General features: G+C 43.9%; 4 protein-coding genes across 4 annotated transcripts; 2 read left to right on the forward strand and 2 right to left on the reverse strand.

Moving 5' to 3' along the window:
• The first annotated feature begins 602 nt into the window (after positions 1–602).
• On the forward strand, positions 603–2598 carry LOC107305006. Its single transcript, XM_015841286.2, has 5 exons — positions 603–746; positions 837–965; positions 1067–1351; positions 1432–1526; positions 1912–2598. Exons 2-5 carry the CDS (start codon positions 888–890, stop codon positions 1979–1981), a joined length of 528 nt encoding a protein of 175 aa, XP_015696772.2. The 5' UTR covers positions 603–746; positions 837–887; the 3' UTR covers positions 1982–2598.
• Positions 2599–4989: 2391 nt separating this feature from the next.
• On the forward strand, positions 4990–5871 carry LOC102719449 (protein DOG1-like 1). Its single transcript, XM_040527958.1, has one exon. It carries the CDS (start codon positions 4990–4992, stop codon positions 5869–5871), a length of 882 nt encoding a protein of 293 aa, XP_040383892.1.
• A 1929-nt stretch (positions 5872–7800) lies between these two features.
• On the reverse strand, positions 7801–9446 carry LOC102701215 (CBL-interacting protein kinase 30). Its single transcript, XM_015835990.2, has one exon. The coding sequence runs from the start codon at positions 9300–9302 to the stop codon at positions 7872–7874; it is 1431 nt and encodes a 476-aa protein (XP_015691476.2). The 5' UTR covers positions 9303–9446; the 3' UTR covers positions 7801–7871.
• Positions 9447–12751: 3305 nt separating this feature from the next.
• On the reverse strand, positions 12752–18362 carry LOC102719730 (CBL-interacting protein kinase 12). The gene is made up of 2 exons (XM_006646282.3): positions 16528–18362; positions 12752–14587 (listed from the first exon to the last, which is right to left on the reverse strand). The coding sequence occupies exon 1, from the start codon at positions 18078–18080 to the stop codon at positions 16536–16538; it is 1545 nt and encodes a 514-aa protein (XP_006646345.3). The 5' UTR covers positions 18081–18362; the 3' UTR covers positions 12752–14587; positions 16528–16535.
• Between the last annotated feature and the right edge of the window lie 4762 nt (positions 18363–23124).

The following is a 23124-nucleotide window of genomic DNA, read 5'->3' on the forward strand; positions in this document are numbered from 1 at the left end:
GTTTGTTTGGCTGAGCTTAGTTTTTTCTATAGACAATTATGTGCTAAAAAACTAAGCAAGGATGTCGTGCAATCTCTTGAACAGAACGTTGTTGTTCTTCTGTGCAAACTAGAGAAGATATTCCCACCAGGATTTTTCAACCTAATGCAACATCTAATTGTACATCTACCTCGTGAGGCACGCCTTGGTGGTCCTGTTCTAGCCCGTTGGATGTATCCATATGAGAGGTAAAATATTAATTAACACAAACCTGAAAAAATTAAGTTTTTGGCTAGTCCTTACAACTATTTATTTTTGACTTATCATGTTCAACAATATAGGTGCATCGGAAAACTTAGAAAAAAAAGTTAGAAATAAAGCTCGTGTTGAGGGATCTATTGTTGAAGCTTATTTAGTGGAGGAAAATACAAAGTTCCTCTCACTTTATTTCAGCAACAATGTGAGATCGACTAGAAATAAAATCCCTCGATCCGATGACGGTGCCTCTACATTTGAGAGTTCCTGTAACCTTCGTATTTTTTAATACCCTGGTCGGTATTTTAATCATCGTGCATGTCGTGATCTTACAAGCGAGGAGTACAAGGCTGCTTTCTTGAGAAGATGATTGGCCATCTCTCTGCCATCATTGGAAAACTGAACAATATCTTGAGAAGCGGCAGAAAGCCCGAGAATCAAGGCTACAATCTGAAAATGATGCTCGGAATAAAGGAGGATCAAGACCATTTACTGAAACACAACAATGGCTGGTATTAAATCTGTCCATCAACCAATTATCCTTAGGCACTACTTTTTATTAGACCATTGGTTGGTTCACAATTTATTGGTTGCATTTGTAGGAGCATGACTTCGGACCTGAGAAGGCTACTGGATTAAACACATTTGCTGTTATGAAATCAGGTGCTAAAAATGTGGATAGTTCTGGAAGTCATGGACCAATTAACAACTCAAAGGCAGAACAAATTATGGTATATTGTCATTGTGACCTCTTCCAAACTTTTGAACTGCTCTGTTGCTATCTTATTTCCATCATTGTTGCACAATCTCAGGATATATTTTTGCAATGTAGGCTGATTATAGTGCAATTACTGCCTTAGAAACTCAAGAAGATTTAGGTGGGAATGAATTAGATCCAAAGGCACTTTACACCATTTACAATGGCCTGCCACATGGACGCCTTCCCATTGGTAATGGCGCCGTGTCCAAGGCTGCTGTCATTGCAGCTGGCAAAGAGAGAATACCTAGGCCATCTACCTCATCATCTAATCAAAATTTGCGAAAGCAAAATTTACAGCTAATGCATGAAAATGCACAACTTCAACGCCGACTACAATCTAATTCACGGATGTTCAAGGTGATATTTGAAATATAACTATACAAATATATATTTTTGGCATTCCTGTCCTGCTAATCTCTATTATGTTTGAATTGTAGTTTATTTTTGATAAGATGGGAGTGGAACCATCATCTGAGGAAGATCTAATGCCACCTATTAATGAAGATCTAATGTCCCAATGCATCATCAGTTGGTAATAATAGAAATAATATTAATTTGTCTATGTAGAATATTAACCCTACCAATCATTGTTCATTTTTTCTATTTCTTTCATTCGTATAGAGAACTAATCATTTTTGATAGCACAATGAACACACATGCAGCAGTTCACAAGCATCATGTTGATCACTTTAACACCTGGGCATCACCTTATTCTTAGTTCTAAATTATGGTAAGGTAGCAATGAATGCCACCCTTTTTAGATGTTAGGAATATATTGGTGCCTGAAACTTCTGACATGGTCATCTATGGTTACAGTAGCTAGTCACTAATTTTCCTTGTTGCCATCCTCACAAAACTAAGGTTTTACGCTGTAAAATATAATTGGTTATCTTACTATTGGTACTTGCTTATTGCAGCGAACTGACTCTTCTCATGCGGGGTCCAATCACGAAGCTCAAATTGATAGAACCAGTGGCACCAACATGAACAGTGAGAAGAACCTCATCTCTGAGCTGAACACCAGGTACGAGGGACAAATGGGATGCAACAACACCCCCGCCTAGTTGCAACGCGATGGCTGACACAACATAGCATCTTGCATTTGGAAGATACATCAGTGAAGTGGAGTGTCTTTTGTTTCTCACAACAACACCTCACCTAATTATTTTGTGGTAGCAACATAGATAAAATAGGACTTTAAGATACTTCATGATCTTTTGGTCGCAACTCAAGTATAGGAGGTTGTTGGTACATGTGATGATATTTTGGTAGGAACTAAGTTAAAGACTGAACACATTCTTTTGTACACACCTCACTGATGGTTTGAGGTGTTGTCTCTAAGCAATGGCTTGAGATGAAACTAATTAATTGTGTTGTTTCGTTCAGTAACTGAAGGTGGTGCTAATGGATGATGCAATTCAAGTGTGGCTCTAAAATATGGGTTTTTTTTATGGATGTGAATGTGGCACTACTTGAATGATTTGTGGGTGTATTATCATAAACATGTGATTGTTTCACTGATGGATGCCTGATGTGCACATTGGGTGTACTATTTTAGTGTTTGGGTGTACAATTTATGAATACATAGTTATTTCACATTTTTGTGTATTATGTGTGAATCTTTATCATAAGTTTAATGGTTTTAGCCCACAGAAATATTCTTATTACATAATGAAACATTATTGTTCTGTACTACTGCACATTGTATTTTTCTGTAGGCTGTCTCACAGATTTTAAATTTCTGACATTATTTTCTGTCAGTGCCACGTCAGAATTTAGGGAGCAAAAACCTGACGCCATTGAACTTTTTCTGTGGTCCACGCACAGAATAAACCCGTCACTAAACAATTCTCTGTAGGTAAACCTTCAGAACAATTAAATATTTCTGTGATAATTTTTTTGTCGGATATTTCTGTAGGTGCACCTACAGGAATGCTTTTTCTGGTGGGAGAACATATTTTTCTATCGGTTTTGCACCTACAGTATTGATGCTGAGTCTGGTATATATATATATATATATATATATATATATATATATATATATATATATATATATATATATATATATCGAGCCGAGAGTCTACTGGTTACAAAGGCCTTAGTAGCATATGGCTTTATGTCTTCAGTGAGAGGCGTATAACATTGAAACTATAAACTTTATATGTATATATTTTTTAAAAAACAATTTTTTTTAAAAAAAGAAAGAAGGTATATGCCAAAAAAGAAAATAACAAGCGTTCGCGCATAAGGTCGCTAAATATGCTTTCTGTAACTTCTGCTAACCCAGTCCCGTAGTTAAAGATAAGTTAAGCATAATGCCAAAAAACTATTGAGTTAATAATACTTTCAGACATTTTCATTACCCAAGCTTTATTTCGGGTCACTGTTAAATCTCCTTTTTTTTATTTAGACAGGATAGATTTAACATTCTTGTGCTTTGTACTACCCTAATTAATTTTTTAGTACACATTAACAATATCAAGCACATTAGTTCCAGTACACCGGTAAACTCGCAGAATGTATGTATTTGTCAAAATTGAGGTTGGACATGGATCGAAAAATTATTGAACTATAAACCATAACAAAGCAAATTTACTCAGTTCTAAGTGAAAATATAGGTATCACGGTGTTCAAAATAAAACCCAAATAATAAAATACTACTCAAGTATAATTTAATAAAAAAATACTACGTAGTATTATACTATTTATTAATATGCCCTTCATTCATGGGGACAAAAACAAGTAGAGAACCTACAATTTTTACAAAAAAAAATAAATAAATCAAGCATTCATGGGGACAGACATACCAACGATATTCTGTAATTTGCATTCGTTTTTATCCTACAATTTTTACAATGATTAACCGTAACTTCAATGAATCAATACCGGAATGAATTCCTTTGTAGAAAAACATACCTACAACATTAAACTCCTTTTTTTTTCCAAAGCCAGATGCAACTCAGTGGTGACTGCCGGGCATTAGTAAAAATGTAAAACCACACTTTAGGAGAAAACAGGGGAGAGCCGCAAAAACAGCCAACCAGGAGCGAGCGACGCGCGAACACTAGTATCAGTATGCAAGCTACCCAGGTGAATTGCTCTGAGAAAAAATCGAATACATAAAAGTGCGCACCTGAATGCATGGAATTATCTTCTCCGTCCGCATATGCTCATCAATTACTCATCAAGTTTCCCCGCTTACTATACTAGATAGCGCCAGCAGTAGCAGCTAGTTGTGGTCATCCTTCGAGAGAGGATAGAAAAGAGTACTGGACTACAGATATATGGTCAGCTGTAGCACAGACTCTAAGACATAATATGTATATGACGAGTGGGATATGATTGTATATATTTTGTAAGCAGCTATTATATAAGTTAGCTATTAAGTTAACACTTTTGCTATTTGGCAGTCAACTGCCTATTTCTTTATGTGTCAGTCGATCTTGCCAGGCGTCCGATAAGAGTGTCAAGAGCGCCAAGATTAGTGCGACACAAATCTTACACACAAACAAATCGACTGACAGTTTAAAAAATATCAGTGAATAGACAACCCTTAAGTTAACTATAGGTGATTTGTTGCCAACGGTTGACTATACTGAACTTGCTCTCCAGCGTACTGTACTTTGCCCTGACTTTTCGCTCACAAGCTTTCATGCATGCTGCGTCGGCCTCGTCATCAGATAGGGATGTCCACGTATGATCTAATTCAATCTACGTGCATGCCGCATCACCAGCTCTAGCTCTCCTCTCTGACGTGGAGACGAGCTAGTTAGCACCAGCAGTAGGTTTCCCTCTCTGCTTACATGTGCAGAACGAATCAAACAAAAACGGATGAGCTATATAGAAGAAGGGTCAGGAAACGGAAACGGGCCAGCGTGTATGTATGTACTACGTTTAGTAGGAGGGGGTAAGTTGGTGGTTGCATTACTTACTCTGTCAGTCGCTTGGCTTGGCACGAGCTAGCTAGTCCGGCCGGGGGAGTGAGTTCTCCTGCGATGAGCACGGCGCGGCACGTCGCGTGCTACCAGCGGTGGATCGCCGGGCAGGAGGCGAGCCTCGGGGAGCTCGAGGCGGCGTCGGCCAATGCGGCCGCCGGGCGCGCCACGGACGCGGAGCTGAGGGCGGCGCTGGAGCGGTGCATGCGCGGCTACGCCGAGTACGTCGCCAGCCGGCGCACGCTGGCGCGGGAGGACAGCACGGCCCTGTTCGCGCCGCCGTGGTGCACGTCCTTCGAGAACTCCGTGCTCTGGCTCGGCGGGTGCCGGCCGTCTCTGACGATCCGGCTGCTGTACTCCCTCTCCGGCGAGGGACTGGAGGAGCACATCGAGGAGTTAATCAGCGGCGCCGGCGCTCTCGGCGCTGCTAGGAGCATGGGCCTCCTGGGGATCACGGCCAGGCAGCTGGAGCAAGTCAACGACCTCCACCGCCGGACGCTGCGTGACGAGGACGCGCTCTCGGATCGGCTGGCCACCTTGCAGGAGGAAATCGCCGACCGGCCTCTCCTGCCGATCGTCCGGGAGCGCGCCACGGCGGCGGCCAAAGCGCTGGCCGCGGCCTCCTGCGACGGCTTGGCCACGCGGCGGCTCGCGGTCGCCGGACCACCTGCGGGAGCCGTGGACCCCGAGGTGGACGCGGCGATCGGGAGCTACAAGGCCGGGCTGGGCAGGCTGCTGGAGGAAGCCGACGAGCTCCGCCTGTCGACGGCGCGGACGCTGGCGACGGAGATCCTGACTCCCCGGCAGGCGGTGGATATGCTGGTGGCGGCCAAGCAGCTGCACCTCGCGGTGCGCGACTGGAGCCGCCGCCGGGGCGTCGCGCAGCCGGTGCGTCCGCCGCTCACCTCGCCGGCTCCACCCTCCGACCGCGCAAACCCGTAACAGGCTCGCCACTTCTCTCGCTATCTACCACTACTTCCATATCCACTATTCGTCTGTACATAATATAGTGTCGTGTGGCTTGTTTCTTTAATCCGTACAAACAGCTTGCTTCGCCTTGTCTTCACTGTTCTCCATGTTCTTCCGTGCACCGCGCGGTTTATATACGCGATGGGTGCGTGCTCCCATTCTCCCTGGAAACGGACGGGCACTGATCCGATGGTGCCGTGGACGTCTCGTCTATCTTTCTCCGGTTTTACGGCGGGCAATGTGGCGTTGTTCGGGCGGCGCTGCATGCATGGCGGTGGGCGGTGGCGCGGTCGCCAGCCCGCTTTTGGCATGGGTGTCCCGCGGCCGGCTGTTTCTAGACTTTTCGGGGAGACCGTGACTTCGGTTGCCCGTCGTTTTTTTCCTTTACCGGCGCGGTGCGCGAGGCACGGCATGGTCCGCAATCAGGCATAGGCAGCGTACGGCGTGTGGCGTGGCCGGCGCATGGGCCGCTGGCGCGCGTGTGCTTGCATGCGGGACGCGTGTGGCCCGAGGCTCGTGTAGTTGCGGGCTCGTTCAAATCCAGTTGGCCTGGCCACTGGGCCGTGCCGCATGGGCTTTGTGAGCCGCCTGAGGCTGAGTGGTGTCTGTAGCACTGTGTCACTGTGGTTACCCCTAGCCGCAGAGGACCACCCCTGTGTCTGATGGTTTGGCGTCGGGGAAAGCCCACGCAGTTGCTTTGGCTGTCCGAGAGGTGATTCCGCTGTTGCAGAAAATGAACCCTTACTTTACTTAGCCGGCAAAACTAAATTGTGTTCCGCTGTTTTAAGACACTGGCAGGTAAATTTAGTTGAGACATATTTTTCTTGTCACAAGAATTTGACATACTTAGATTCCCTAAATTAAACACCTTTTACCTCGCGGAACCAGCACGAAAGTAGAATTTAGGGAATCGAACTATGTAAATCTGAAGACACGAAAAAAAAATGATTCACGGGGCGCTAACACATCTGGAGGAAAATACTGATGAAATGCCATGGTGGAAAATATTGTGTTGCACACAATGACAAACCAGGAGCAACAAGCAAGTTAACCATACTTTCCAACGAGACATTGATTAATTATATGATATTAATTGTTTTATGAGTTTATTACGAATATGCTCAATATATAAATTAAGTGCATAAAACAAAACTTATTTATTGTTATGATTTTCTCGCTGCGTATGGAGGAACAGTTGGGTCGGTTTTCTTGCAGCGTGAGCGCGAGAGTGGAGGACGAGGGCCTGTTTACTTCTCAAAAATTTTCACCAACAACATCACATCGAATCTTTAGACATCTAAATAGAGCATTGAATGTAGATAAAATAAGAAAATAATTACATAGTTATATAGAAAATCGTGAGACGAATCTTTTAAACCTAATTAGTCGATGATTAGTCATAAGTGCTACAGTAACCCACATACGCTAATGACGGATTAATTAGGCTCAAAAGATTCGTCTCGCGGTTTCTAGCTGTAAAATTCGTTTTTTCATTCGTGTAAAAAACCCTTTCGATATCCGATCAAACGTCTAATGTGATACTAAAAAATTTCATTTCTCCACCTAAAACACCTCCGAAGTCGTGGTGTTATTTTTTGGGTTTTCTTGAGAGTGCGCCGAGTGGGGAGGGAGAATGGACGACCGCTCCATGACTAGTAGACTTATTTCTTTTTAGCAAAAATAAAATAAATTTGCCCTATATTCTACGGAATATCGTTTGCAACTACCTGCGTAGTTTTTAGATCATTGAGCCATCCGTTATCAGCTCAAGAAGATGGCGGAATAACACGTCCTACGTAGGAAACTCCGATTAATCCAAGATGTACACGTAGTTAGTACAGCGAAATGGCAGGGTAAAATACTCATGATTTTAGATCAAACTTGACGATCCATTCCACCTTTACAAAACGGAGACATCATAAGAGAGACCAAATCAATTACAATATGATAATTCGATATTGAGTCGGCATATCTCAAGGGCGCCTCGTGATCGGTCTCCTTCCCGTCGCCGGCACGAGCGCCGGCGGCGGCGAGTCACCGCCCTGCCACGCCCACACCATGTCGCCGAGAGACGGCTTCAGCTCCTGCTTGTAGAAGTCCCGGAACACCGGCGACTCGCCGCCGGTCTTCCTCATCTCCACCACATGCACCGACGGCGCCACCTGGAATATCTCCGCCTCGATGGCCAGCGCGCCCTTCCGGGTGCCGTCCTGGCTCCCCTCCAGCTCGACCCTCCCCTTCTCCTTCAGCTTGAAGCTGAACCTCCCCGCCTCCGCGATCTCCTCCAGCTTGGAGACGATCGCCGTCGTGGTCTCCCTTGTGGAGAACCGGGCCTCCAACCTGTGCTCCGCGTCGAACATCTTGGACAGGTCCAGCCCGCTCGACCGGGAGATGATGTGGAAGGCGTTCATGCTCGGGGGCCTCACCTCGATCGTCGGCGAGGACATGATCACCTTGGACCGCTTCTTCTCCCGGGCTAACCCATCCTCCTCCTCGTCGTGCTGCTGCTTGGCTTCCAACACCGATGGTGCGCTCGCGATGAGGGGCATGTCGCCGAGCGGGCATGTTCCCTTCTGGAACCATGGCCTATCCATGATCTTGGAGATGGTGATCCGGGTCTTGGGGTTCGGGTCGAGCATCCGGGCGAGGAGCTTGCGGGCCTCGACGGAGAACCACGGCGGGCACCTGTAGTTGCTCTCCGTGATCTTCCGGTACAGGATCACGAGGTTGGTTTCGTTGAAGGGGAGGTAGCCGGCGAGGAGCACGAAGAGGATCACGCCGCACGACCAGATGTCTGCCTTCGCGCCGTCGTAGCCACGCTTCATGAGCACCTCGGGAGCGACGTACGCCGGCGTGCCGCATGTCGTGTGCAAGAGGCCGTCGCCGCGGGGGGAGCCGCCGGCGCCGCCGTCCAGCGCGCTGAGGCCGAAGTCGGAGACCTTGAGGTCGCCGCGCGCGTCGAGGAGGAGGTTCTCGGGCTTGAGGTCCCGGTGGTACACGCCGCGGCTGTGGCAGAACTCCACGGCCGTGATCAGCTGCTGGAAGTAGCGGCGCGCGACGGGCTCCGGGAACCGCGTGCTCCGGGAGAGGCGGGTGAAGAGCTCGCCGCCGCTGGCGTACTCCATGGCGAAGTAGATCCTGGAGCGCGTCGCCATCACCTCGTGGAGGCGGATGACGTGGCGGTGGTGCACGCGCCGCATCACGTCGACCTCGCGCTTCACCTGCTCCCCCGTGCCGGACCGCTGCACCGCCTCCTTGTCGAACACCTTGATGGCGACGGCCTCGCCGGTGTGCACCTTATGGGCCTTGAAGACCTTGGCGAACGTGCCGCGGCCGAGGAGCGGGCCGAGCCTGTATCGGCCCATGATCACCTGGGAATCTTGGTTCGTCGTGGTCGTAGCCATGGCCAAGGGAGGTGTTCCAAGTGATCATGGGCGAGGTTTCGCCGGCTCCGGCCGGACGGACAATGAACCTGTCCGTGCACGGATGGAGACGGCGGATGATCGACCATTGCAAATTGGTGTTGGGGGGTTTGATTTGTTCGGTAAGTTCTGAGGCTAGGAATTGCTAGGAGATTCTTGGCCAGAGGTGTTGCCGGGCAAGGAAACGAGGAACGCTTTTGGCTAATTTTAGGGTGTGTTCATTCCTCAGCGATAGTAAATTGTCATCCGTTTCATAATATAAGGCTGTCTAGTATTATCTAGATTTATATATGTGTTAACGAATCTATACACACGTACATAACTCGTGCTTTGATTATTGGATAAATCTAGATAATGCTTAAAAATCTTACCATATGAAACAAATGGTGTAAGCAAATAATACATCCCACTTATAAAAAATATAAGGTGCGCATATTATTGATATAGTCTTTAGTAGTATAGTTTATCCGTTACTTATTTTCATGATGTATTATCAATAACTACAAATTTAATATCGTATGAGAAATACTTCAAAATATAAATTTAATGGCACCACATGCACACTAAATATATGTTGTTAGTTTAATAATTAATCAAACGTTAACACGGTTTACTTTACTGAAAACCATGAGGCCTTACTTTTTTTACAGGAGTAAGTACATATTCTTTTTCATAAAGTAGCCAAATTCCCATGCGATTGCTCAAAGGGAGACTAAGGCTTAGAACTACAAATGTTGGGTGAACTTGGGGCTAGGAATTGCTAGGGGTCCTTGGCTGATGCTGTTGTATAGGAAGAACGCCTTACGCTGATTTTAGAAGCAATACTGCGCTAGGCATTAGTGATATATTTAGCAATTTGCTATTATATTAAAAGGTGCAATTACTTCTCTTATTGACACGTGGGGTCACATTAGGCTCTGAATGTGGACCAAAATGGAAAATTATCACGTATCCATTTTGCAAACTTTGTAACATGGTTTTTTTTTTGCGTAAAGTTGAATTGCTGTTTATTTAAAGTAAAATTGTTGTTCAATTAAATCTAATATTGCAAATTGATGCGTGGTTCATTCCCGAAGGGAACAAAGAAAAACTATGCTAGTTTACAAGGCGTTGGTTTCTCAGTAACTCAAACGCCCTAATCTTTTGGCTGCCAAATTTTAAATTTTTGATCTTAAATATAGAATTAATTTTGAGTTTTTCATCGTAGTTTATTATTCAGCCTTGACTTTTAGATCGCTATGAATACCTATATAAAAGTTTTATTCGTAAATTATTTTCCATTTATAAATATGCCCATTTAGTTTTTCTTTCAAAAAGCGAAAAAATGACCATGAAAATAGCTTGACTACCCGGTGAGTGCATGCATCATCGGCTAAATAAGAAAGGGGATTATGAAAACCCACCTAAATGCCACTTTTTTTACTTTGAGATTCACCTTATACATCAATATGTTATAGATACATCTTCTTAATTCATTCTAGTTTGAGATTACCTACTATCACCTCCACATGTTCTATATGACCTAGTGAATCTAACCGTCACCTCACCGCGGTTATGAAGTCTGCTACATCAATCAACGTTGGCAAGCAGTTATCGCTCTTGTTATTGTACGAGCTAGATGTGGCTATCACGTGAGTGGAGTTGCTCTCAAAATGATGTCCAGATGCTCGAGCTCCATTCACGCTGTCGCACACTCACTAAGCTCATGTTTAATACCTGACATCCATTGACACTATCCATGAGCACGCTTGACTCACGGACATGTTTTTTTAGCCATGATGTCACTGTCTCGTGTCGTGGATGGACATGCATAGCTACAACTTGCTCTCCGGCATGGACCTCATGGCCCACATGGGTGTTGCATCCTTTCATCTATTTTTTGTTTTTACAAATTTGTTATAAATTTATTTTTTAAAAAAAGATTGTGTACAAATTTGACAGGCTTATAATTGTTCACTAGACTAAAACAAGTGGACTTGACTTCATGCTAAGGTGTCTGAAAAGTGAAATGCAAGCCCAAAAAGTGAAGCACACATGGGCTCACTTTTTGCTTTTGCTGATGTTTATAAGTTAAATTTTAAATTTTCAATCTTAAATTTAGAGTTGATTTTAGAGTTTTTTTCACCAACTTTTATTTTTCAGTCTTGGCTTTTAGATCGCTAAGAATACGCATATAATATTTTTATTCATAAATTATTTTTTGTTTGCAAATATGATATTTGGATGAATAAGCCAAACAATCACCCCATGCGTTTTTACGTATGGACTGTCAAAATCCATTCAAGTGCAACTTGATCTCTTTGAAAATCACCTAGTTCGTAAAGCATTGAATTTTAATTTTCATGGCTGAGCGGAAAATTGTGGGACATTGTTAGTCCATATCCAGTATTATATGTTGGACGATATTTTTTTAGTATAAGAGGACCAAGAAAGACACACCTACGGTGTATGAGGGTAAGAAAATACCATGTTCAAAGATTTTGCTCCGCTTCCATATCATTTTACAACGCTATTCTGCCATTTTGGGTACCTATGACTCATTTTTTACTTGGGCCACGAGAGCGCCGTTCACGGTGGCGCGCGGCTCTGCAGTTGGCGGCGGGCTGCTGGTTGCGCATTTCCGTGGTAAGATCGCCGTCGAATCTGCTACCTTGTTTCTTCTTTTTTTGGATTCGAACTTAGGAGATGCATGCGTATGGATGGATGGTCATCGATGGTGGCAGCAGCGGCGAGCCGGAGATTTTATATGGTTCACTGAGATACCTTTTACTCATGCGTGATTAACCTTTGACATGTGGGAGAGCTACCACTATAACGACCTGTAGTGTTGGTGGCAGCATTTCAAACCGAGCAAAGTGGCAAAAGATAAAGGCGAAGGTATTTTTTTTATCAATCTTCAGAGTCCTAACTTCAAACTGACTACACACAGTCCACAAACGTATCTGAATCAGCAGGATCATGTTTCTTTATATTAGATGGTGATTGACGATTGATGTCATTTGGGAACCTTTACTAGTTTGGAACATATTTTCATCCCACAAAGATTATATGAAACAGATTAGTATAATCATGGAAATACGATTAAAAAGTCCAATCACAGAAATTTCATGTAATATTTAGGATTTAATATGACAAAATGACTGTACGCAACAAAGCATATCATCCAACAAAGCACATCGCTGCTCTGTTTTAATGATGTTAGTTCTTTACTTCTTGACTCTTGTTTTGAATTACTCTTCCCGCACTTCTCTTTTATAGGTCAACGTTACAAGAGAAAAGCGTATACAATTTGCTCAGGTGAATAAACACTTTCAGCATCATTGGTTTGGAACGTATTATTAATGATTAAAAATAGTTTACAATACATATTCTTAGGGATCTAAAAACAAATGTTAAAAAACAAGTTATAATGAAAAATCCTAAAATTAACTATAAATATATGTTTTAAAATTCAAATTTTGAATCATAATAATAAGCCAAATTGGTGATCCTGCCATTTCATTTTTGTTGAATTTTATCATTTGCTTCGACCGGTCCTTGACCCCCTCTTGAAGCAACACTTGGACAGAGCAATGCTATGGTCCAACAAATGGTACCAGCACTGGTAAGTAGTACCAGTTAAAATCCGACCGTCCGATTTAGAAAGGGCAGGATGGGCATTGCATGTATCTTCCACACACAAATAAGCCTAAGCTGCACTCTTTCCCCTTCGTTCTCTTCTTTCCCCTTCTTTCTTCTTCGAGTCCAGATAGTCCAGGAGGAAAGATTGGCGGCGGCCGCCGGAGCGAGTTGTCGTGCTGCCGCTGCGCCGAACGCCGGCGCGATGTACTCAACCAGATTTGCAAATCAGTAAATGAAATCACAAATGTTCAAATCAGTATATCAAATCACAAATGTGTGAATCAGTAAATGAAATCAAATTTTTTTCACAATTATCAAACTTGTCCCGCCCTGCTTGTTGGTTGATTGTTGCCTGCACTGCGCACTGTGCAGTCCTGCTCTTGTCGTCGTTGGCTCGTTGCGCTTGCGTCGCTCCTGCGCCTACATGCACCTGCACTTGCTGTCGCTGCTGCGTCGCCAGCGTCGTCGCGCTCCCCTCGTCGGCTCGCCACTTGCCTTCCGCGGCCGCCTGCACGCGTCGCGCTGCTGCGGAGCGCCGCCTGCACGCCGGGCCGCCGTGGAGCGCCGCGCCACTGCGCCCAACGCCGCCGCACCATAGATCTGCACCCCAGCCGGCAGCCGCCTCCCGCAATGCACGCCTTCGCGCGCCCACCGGGCGGCAGGACACCCAGCATCATTAGTTCCCGTAGGCGGAGGCAGGAACAACTCTGCAAAGCTAGGGTTAGGAGGTTCCAATCTAGTCCGGCGGGCTGCATCGTGAAGTTACGTCCTTGCCCTCGCTTGCGTGCGGTACCAGCAAGGTGCTTCCCGGTACCTCGTATAGTGCTTCCCGTACCTCCCACCCCAGCCGTTGGATCGGACTCGTCGGACGGTGCAGACTGTGGTACCTCCGGTACCTGGTACTGCGGACAGACAGTAAATTTTCTCCCCCAAGTTACCCTACCCAGGCCACCGTCGCCGAGGTAGGCCAACCGTGCCACCCACTGATCCTGCCCTGCTCACGTGCCCGGTGACCTCAGCCAAATTCGCTGCACTGCACAGGACATAGGTCCAAGCAATCTCTCAATCACACGGAGTCCGGACCAACCAACCGCACTGCAGTGCCCAAATCTGTCACGTCCTCCATCCAATAATGGATGGGCTCATAGCATCAGGAATGGAAGATTCAGAATCCAAGCGGTCTGCACATGCCCGGCTCATGCATCCCTTCCATTCCTCAATCAGCTGGCCCCAGAATCATGGTCACTCAGAATTATTCGATGCCACCATGCACACAGCCGCTAAGTCAGAGAGAAAACTGGACAGTACATCCACTTTAAACGCCCACTTGGGCACCAACCGCAACCGGGGTATCTACATCCACTTTAAACGCCCACCTGGGCACCAACCGCAACCGGAGTATCTACATCCACAGTCTCAATCCATTGCCTAACAACGATCTTAGGCCCTCCAGAGAAAGAGAACTCTTGCGAGTTACCAAACCATGATATCATCACCGGGGACCATACTGTTCAGGTTTTGGTCCGAATAGAAGAGATCTCCCTGTCAACTGCACGGAAGCTCCTGCCTCTAGCTAATGCTGCCCAGCTTCGGTGCCTTCTGCTCCTATCAGCTCCAGGGTGAGGGGAGCCTGTAAACTTGAAAGCCTGCAGGGCGAAAAGGAGATAGTCAAATGTCAGTCTGTTAGTCAAATCATACTTGAATGTAATAAAACAGTGCTGATATTTTCTATTGAGTTCTCAATTATGAGAACCAAAGCAATATTTTCCAGTTGCAGTAACGTTTCAAACAGTTCATATAGAATAAAACAGTTTGTTTGCAAAAGCAAAACTACAAGACTCAAGCCTCTTCAAGGTAAATTAAGATTCAAACCAAGGCTACAAGAACAGCTCCAGGTGAATAATCAAAACAACCACATACCATGGAGCATATCTGAGCAACCGTCCTAAACTCAATGTAAAAGCCGCAGCTTATGAGACACATGTATGCCTTGCTACCTCTGAAGGTAAGTGTTCTCCATGTGTTTTCCCATAATGGTGGCTAAGACGTGCCACATTACGTGTTCAACAAAGATCCATCATGGTCTATGTTACCATTAATGTCAAAAAAGATAATGGATCAATGACAGCAAAGAAACTGAAAGCAAAAAACTTATCAACTCAGGAATCAGAGCCCATTTGAAAGAACAACCCTATCATAACTCAGAGAACAAAATAGCAGAAATGGAAGGCATTACAAGAACTAAAAACAATTAGTTGCAGGAACAGTAAGTATATAATGGATTAATCTTGCTTACTGCCCTTTCTGATTGATAATTTCAACACCTCATCCATGATATTGATATTCCATATATTTTCATGGTTTCACCACATTAGATAGATAAAGTCTACCAGGTTTTTCATAAAGCAGCATGTAATTACTATTTCAGAGGGAGACAACAGAAAAACCTCTACTGAAGTTCATGTGTTTCCCTGTCATGCTAAAAATTAAACGAAGCACATGTTCTTTGTAAAAAAAATGTAATTTTAATACTCAGTATTACTACCAAGGATTCCCTTCAAGTTTCCGTTCTATCCCATGTGCAGCACAATGCTCATCCATGGAAGTTGATGGTAACATCAATGGGGAAACTAAAATGGGAAAACTAAAGGGATAAGTACCATGATATTGGAATTTGGTGATTCCTTTCAATATTTATCTTGACAAGTTTTTCCAACATGAATTACTTTACTGCACAAATGCTGTAAGTCACACACGCCGACATTCAAAAACAATATATGTCGGTCTAACATGGAATCATAAAGACAAATAAACCACAGCCAGAAGTATACAAGCTAAGCTGCAGTAGAACAGGGCATAGTCACTTCTAAAGTAACTCCAAAAGATATTTAAGGGAAAATGCTTCCATTAATTGATAACTAGAAAATATATATACATGCATCTTATATAGATTTATCACAAAATAAAAGTCCCAGTAGGACATGGGAAAGATTTTGAAAACAATGAGTTTGCGGCATAGAATGAAAGAGCACAGATATCTGAGAATCCAAATCATGCTGTAGAAAGAAATAAAATAATTTACAATCAGTTTAACAACTACAAATTATGACGATTAGAACCATGGACAATCAAATTCATTCTTTTCAGGAAGTGCAGTTGCAATGGTTAAGTGACAATTTCCAGACACATTCATATTATCGAAGCAATACATCTGCGAAATCAGATTGCTGGAGACCAGTAATGCCTATAGCATTATTTCATCACACCAGAAATAATAACAATTCTAGGCTTACATTCTTTTATTCTACTTTAAACTCTGGTACAGAGAAGGAAAATAAATTAACTCCTTTTAGGTACCCGTCTTAGGCATGATTGCGAAGTAAACATATGCTAACAAAAAAAATAGTAAAAAACATTCAATTTGAAATACGGTAATTTCAGTCAGGAAGTGAAATATTGTATGTAATTATTGGAACTGAAGCATCAATCAATACAACTCTGTGCTCAAGTTCATGTTGGACAACACAAAATCCTTACTTCCCTATTTAGCTCATGTGCATGAGTAAAGGCAGGAGAGAATTATTACCTTTCAACCTACTCCATGTTAGTAGGTACATTTGGAGCTGGGATCATCTGGTGCACAAGGTGCTGCATTCCTGGCTTCAACTCCATCTTGCAGAAATCGTCATACTCTTCATTATCGCCTGCCTTCTTTTTTACCTCCACTACCACAAGGGAAGGTGTTAGCTCAAATATCTCTGCGCCGATGGTTAATGGCCCCTTAACTCCTTCCCGCGTACCCTCTATGCTCACCCGCCAATCCTTCCTCCGCACCGAGAAACTCTTCACCTTCGCAATCTCCTCCAGTTTTGTTATAATATCTGACATAGGCTCAGCAGACACGAATCTGATCTCATTTCCCCTCTCCTCAAACAGACCGGACAAGTTGAATCCTTTTGAGAATGATATGATATCAAATGCATTAAGGCTTGCTGGCCGTGGTAGAGACCCACGGAGCCTCTGGCTCTCCCCAGTTGACAATGTGGCTGGGCAGGATACGACTGATGAGTCTGACTCAGACCCTGAACCATCACCATCATCCCCTTGTAGAGATGGAGGTGCAGGTGCCAATGGTGGGGGAAGAGCATCAGCAGGCTCCAAGTCCAGCACGTCATCAGACAGGTTGTAGAGCTTGTCATCCTCAATATAAAACTTGACTGGCTTATATCCTTTCTTGAACCATACGTTCTCTATGATCTCTGGCATAGTGATCCTAGTGGTGGGGTTTGAGTCAAGAAGGCGCATTATCAAGCTAGTAAGATCCTTGGAGAACCACCTCGGACACCTGAACTCCCCCTTGTAGATCTTCCGATACAGAACCATGATGTTGTGGTCATGGAAAGGGAGGTACCCGGCCATGAGCGCAAAGAGGATGACACCGCAAGACCATATGTCCGCCTTGGCGCCGTCGTATCCACGGCGCCTGAGCACCTCAGGGGCGACGTAGGCCGGCGTTCCGCAGAACGTGTGGAGCAGACCGTGGGTGTCAAACTGGTCCGGGCCGGCGGCGAGGCCGAAGTCCGATACCTTCAGGTCGCCGTTCTCGTCCACGAGGAGGTTCTCGGGCTTGAGGTCCCGGTGGAACACGCCGCGGGCGTGGCAGAAGTCGACGGCGGAGACCAGCTGCTGGAAGTAGCGCCGCGCCGTGTCCTCCTTGAGGCGGCCCTTGGATACGCGCGAGAAGAGCTCGCCGCCGCGGACGTACTCCATGACGAAGTAGATCTTGGTCTTGGTGGCCATCACCTCGAACAGCTGCACGATGTTCGGGTGGCGCACGCGGCGGAGCACGTTGATCTCGCGCTTGACGAGGTGGACCATGCCGCCCTTCACGGCCTTCTCCTTGTCGAGCACCTTGATTGCCACGCGCTCGTCGGTCTCCAGGTGCCGCCCCTGGTACACCTTCGCGAAGGAGCCCTGCCCCAGGACACGCCCCAGCTCGTACCTCCCCAGCACCGTCCCTCCGCCACCGCCACCCCCACCCCCACCTCTCCTCACAATCGCCGCCGCCGCCGCCGGGCTCGGCCGCACCGCCTGCCCCGTCGCGTCCCTCCGTGCCGGCGAGACGGTCGCCATCAGCATCGCACGCTACTGCCCCCCCGGACACACACGGCACCACGAGTATCTCCCCTCCCCTCCGCTCTCCGCTACTCCACCACCGGCTTTCCTCTCTCGTCTCTCCCTAAAAAAAAAATACGGTTTATATCGCCGCAGGGGGGCGCTTCTTCCCCCGCAGGCCCGCAGGAGGCCACAGCACCGCACGGGTCGCGTTGTGGGGAGATTTTTTTTTCCCCTCTCTCCTCTCCCCTTTTTCGCGTCTCCAAGCTTTGTTTGCTGTTCCATGTATCGGTGGGACGGGTCTCGCTTCGGCCTCGTGCGTTACGGTTTTTTTGCTGGCGCTCTCGAGTGAGTACAAAGTTAACTGTATCAAGCTTAGCTATAACATAAAGCGCTCGGAGCGGGAGGTACTAAAGCGTAACAGCTGTACAGTAGACCAGTGGCCATTGGTGATAAGCACAGCCTTCCCTTCCGAGTTGTGCGCTTCCATTCGTTGGCGAGCGGGGCGGCCCACGGCTCACGCAACACCTAGTGCAATAGCTGGCCTTGATACTTCGGTACTGAAATTTGTTGGGTGGCGAAGTATTCAGGGGTTGCATGTGTTCATAAGATAGGGTTTGTTTTTGGGACCGATACTAAAGCGAGCGGTTAACTATTGGAATGGTCTCATCTTTAATATGGGTCTTTTGGCTTTCGGAAAACCGTTACGGCTGAGTAATTAGACTTTGTAATTCTATATCCCATAAAATTCCAATCAATTCATATCATTTGGTCAAGTGTGCGTGCGGTTAGGTTTTGATATCTAACTAGTACCTATGTTGTCGTGTATAGGTCACCCTCTTCTAATAACGGATATTGATGGCAATATCATCATCATTGCACCAATCAATATACTTCCAATCATTTGAAGTTTTGTTTCTTTTTGCATACTCCCTCCGTCCCAAAATAAACCAATTTTTCACTTTTTACCTATAATTTTTTACTCTTCGTCTTATTCAAAAAAAATTGCGATTGATATTTTTATTTTTACTAGGTGATAAATCATGAATAGTACTTTACGTGTGACTAATTTTTTTCTAATTTCCTGAAAATTTTTCAAATAAAACGCATGGTCAAGCGTTGGACACGGAAACCGGAGAATTGGTTTTTTTTGGGACAGAGGGAGTACATGAGATAAACCACTTGTACTCGTCCAACTAAAATATACAGGACCTCCATCGTCATTCCAATTGAACCCCTTTTGAACTTAGATAAAAATGAAACATAAGATAAATAAAATTTTATGTATATAAATTTTATTTTACTAGCTCTAATGTTAGACTTTTCTACTCTAGTATTATTATAGTTTATTGTGTGCACAAAACAAGGTGTTTCTCTCAAAATCCCATAGGTTTTTCGAGGTCTTATCATTCTACCCAAATTAACAATGTTGAATGTCTATAACAAATACGGTTGATCCTTGTAACAAATTATATACTCACTCCGTTTAGAATATGTCCAGTTTAAAATTTTAAATATTAATAACCAAAAAATAAAAAATCAATTAAGTAAGAATTATTTATTACAAACAAACTATAATACAACTCTTTTCACTTATAATAATATATTTTTATAGATATTATTAATCAAAATCGTATCTAAAGATCTTATTAAAATTGAGGAGTAATTATATTTTGAAACAGGACACCAGTATCTGCGAGATCCTGCAAGCGAGTATATGCAAGATCCTCTGATTGTACCAACCACGACACCTTCACCTTCATAAATGAGCCGTTGCAAGTGATACCTTCACGTGACTAGTACGTGAATACCCAGTTTGGTCATATAGCCTACAAAAGGCACCTTAACGACCTATCAGGCGCCGCCGGCAGTGCCCCGGATTGTCCGTCACGCTCTCCATGCACGGGTGTTTAAAGTTTAGTGTTATGTCACATCAGATATTTAGATATTTAATATAAATATTAATATAGATTAATTATAAAATTAATTATAGAAATGAGAGCTATTTACGTGACCAGCCTAATTAATCTATAATTAGTACATGTTTACTGTAGCATCATATAGACTAATCATAAATTAATTAGTCTCAGTAGATTCGTCTCGTGAATTAGTCTAAGATTATAGATAAGTTTTATTATAATCTACGTTTATTATTTATAATAATTATCTAAATACCCAATGAAACAAGTGACTAAAGTTGTCCCAAACATCTCTTTAGTTGAGCAGTTTCAGCCTTTTATTTCCCCTCTCTCTCCTCTCTCCTTTTCTTTTCTTTAACAAGAGCACATTGGCGATAATACCAGCAGCAATACCATTGTACGGATTACTACTAGTACAAGAGATTTTGTTCGCTTAAAATAAAGCGCGGCAGAATCCCCGCCTATTCACCTTTTCTGCTATACTACAAACGAATGTTTTTTTGAATCGGAGAAAGACCGCGCAGCGGCGACGTGGTGCACGGGCGATACCCGAGGGGACAGGTGGAGCGTCCGCGTCCCAGCTGGTTGTGCGCGGCGGGGTGGCGAGGCGTGCCGGGCCGCCGGCTTCGCCCCCGTGGCCCCGTGGATTTTTTTTCCCCACACACTCGCCACGCCCCGGATAGCATAAACAAAATGGAAAAGTGCCGGCGTCGCGCGGCGCGGCGCCGTCCCCGGGAAGGAAGGGGGACCGCGGCGGGCGTGGCGCGCGGAGACGGCACCAGAATTCCCGGTGCCCTTCTCGTGCTAGCTGACTGCACTGTAAACCGTTGCCACTCTGCCGACGCTTGGACTGGAGCATCATCCTGCGGCAAGTTGTGTTAAACTGTTGATCTGAGACCGTGAGACCTACCTACGCTGCACAACGCAGGAGCACCGTAACACGAACAGCAACGTACACATGCAATGCTACCATGAGCCAAGGCAAAATACACTCCATTAATGAGAGTCGATCAGAGCTCGTGCTACTTTGGAGCTGTGGTAGATAAGCAGCGATAGAGACTGACCACAATGGGCCAAAGGAATGTACAAATACAATAGCCTATAAAACTATTATATATATATATATATATATATATATATATATATATATATATATATATATATATATATATAGACAAGTTATATGATGATGATCTATTTGGTCATCCATACCATATTTTATTATTTTTTTATTTATCGCATACAAATGCATGAAGTTTTTCTATAAGATCGGGAGCACGTGCTTAAGCTGTAGATAAAAAACGATGACCAAGATTGCTGCTAAATTTTAGCAATATCTTTACCTATAAGTCTTATGTCAAAGAAGATTATCAAATTTTAGCCTTAAACCAAATATAACTTTATCATACCTACTATTGGTAATGATAAATTTTCATAAGATCGAGTTAAACCAAACAAGCATGTAAGTCATGATAGACTCTCAGATGGGATTATCAAAAGAAAATCAGGAACATGGATTTGCAGTGGCAAAAGTTAGTCATGCAACTATTCAGATAAGTCGTAAGCGATACTAATTGGGAAATTTGATTGACTTGTTTTAGCAACCTCACATGATTGATTGCGAAGCTGCTATCGACTTTACAAGGAAATGCGAGAGAGTCTTCTGGAGACCTGAACAATATTCCATTTTGCAGCCACTGCAATTAAACCATGTTATATCTGGATCTTTCCGGCAACTAAAGGAATTGTTATATACTGATAAGTCCGCCAACTCAATTTTCGGGTACAGTTAAAACAAAAGGAAGTATTAAAAAAGTGTTAACAGTAAAAATTGATATTAACCTCCGTTAAAAACAGACAATATTGAATAGTATAGTAGCTAGGTTGACTCGGTCAAAGCCAATTGGTAGAGAAAGGCAGTCGGATAGCGTGCAAGGGTTCCACCCGATGGAATACAAATCCCATGAGAGCTGAAACATGGAAATAATGTTAAAGATAGAGTTCAAAAGGGGATCAACTCTATAAGTCTGTATGCTATAGATTGACCTTAGCTAATAAGGTATGACGGGTCTATATTTATTTATAAATGTAGTTAGGAAATAAATTTTATTACGAGTTCGATAAGGATAGCCTCAATGTTGAGGGTATAATTATTTTCTCATACATAAATTCATGTATGGCTGATTTCTGCAATCGGCTAGGTCCTGAAGTATCGACTACTTTTGGTTTAATATTATTTCTTGTTTTATATTTATCAGTTATATGATCAAACTGACTGACACACATTTTTTAGTTGATTCTAAAATTTATAACCTGCACTGGAGCAAACAAAACTTCCATGCCTTATTGTTTGATTTGCAAAACTCCTATGCCAACTGTCCAAACAATTTTCTTTGTCACGAGCATTGAATTTGTACTTATTTATCAAATTTGTCATAATAGCATCTCCAAGAGACTCTCTTGTTATATGAGTAGCTAAGCTGAAATTTAGCTATTGTGTGAAAAACAATTAATCTCCAAGAGAAGAGCTATCTAATGGAATAGCTAATTTTTTTCCTCCAATCGCCAAATCCGGCTAGTCTCTCCCACCTTCTCTCAATAGCCAAACCTGGCTCGGCCTACACATATGTTAGGATTTAGTTAGTGAAGATGGCTAGTCTACTAGAGTGCACATCAATTTGGCTATATAATTTTTTGATATGAATAGCTAAATTAGGATTTGGAGATGTAAATTTTGGCTAGTCTCTTGGAGATGCTCTCGGTAGTTATATATGCAATCCGTTCAATGTGAACCATTCCCTTGTTAGGAGTGACCTATAAACACTTATCCCACAATTTCAAGTAATCGTATATCAAGACGGCATGTCAGTCGTACCATGCGTATTCTTCCTTGAACACGAGCAGTTTAGTGGCAACCAAAATTTCAAGTAGGTTTGTATGAAATTCAAAAGAATACACGATGATCATTGGATCGATGATTGCCAGTGTGCTTTTATAAAGTTCGTAAAATTTTCGTATGGTTCAATGTACGGGGCACCATTGAGATCGTTTATGATATCCATTGCTACTGTAGCACGAAACAGTGTGCACATAATACTAGATGATAAATGTTTGTTGGAGTATACACATTTTTCTTGCATATATAATTT

This window comes from Oryza brachyantha, chromosome 1 (assembly GCF_000231095.2).
Source record: "Oryza brachyantha chromosome 1, ObraRS2, whole genome shotgun sequence".
NCBI classification, from domain to species: domain Eukaryota; kingdom Viridiplantae; phylum Streptophyta; class Magnoliopsida; order Poales; family Poaceae; genus Oryza; species Oryza brachyantha.

What these genes read in the sequence shown, in the direction of transcription:
- LOC102701215 (XM_015835990.2), bottom strand. Translation starts at nt 9,302, where the DNA reads ATGGCTACGACCACGACGAACCAAGATTCCCAGGTGATCATGGGCCGA.
- LOC102719730 (XM_006646282.3), bottom strand. Translation starts at nt 18,080, where the DNA reads ATGCTGATGGCGACCGTCTCGCCGGCACGGAGGGACGCGACGGGGCAG.
- LOC102719449 (XM_040527958.1), top strand. Translation starts at nt 4,990, where the DNA reads ATGAGCACGGCGCGGCACGTCGCGTGCTACCAGCGGTGGATCGCCGGG.
- LOC107305006 (XM_015841286.2), top strand. Translation starts at nt 888, where the DNA reads ATGAAATCAGGTGCTAAAAATGTGGATAGTTCTGGAAGTCATGGACCA. An exon ending in CAAAGGCAGAACAAATTATG is followed by an intron (nt 966 to 1,066) that starts GTATATTGTCAT and finishes TTTGCAATGTAG; the next exon opens with GCTGATTATAGTGCAATTAC. An exon ending in TCCCAATGCATCATCAGTTG is followed by an intron (nt 1,527 to 1,911) that starts GTAATAATAGAA and finishes TGCTTATTGCAG; the next exon opens with CGAACTGACTCTTCTCATGC.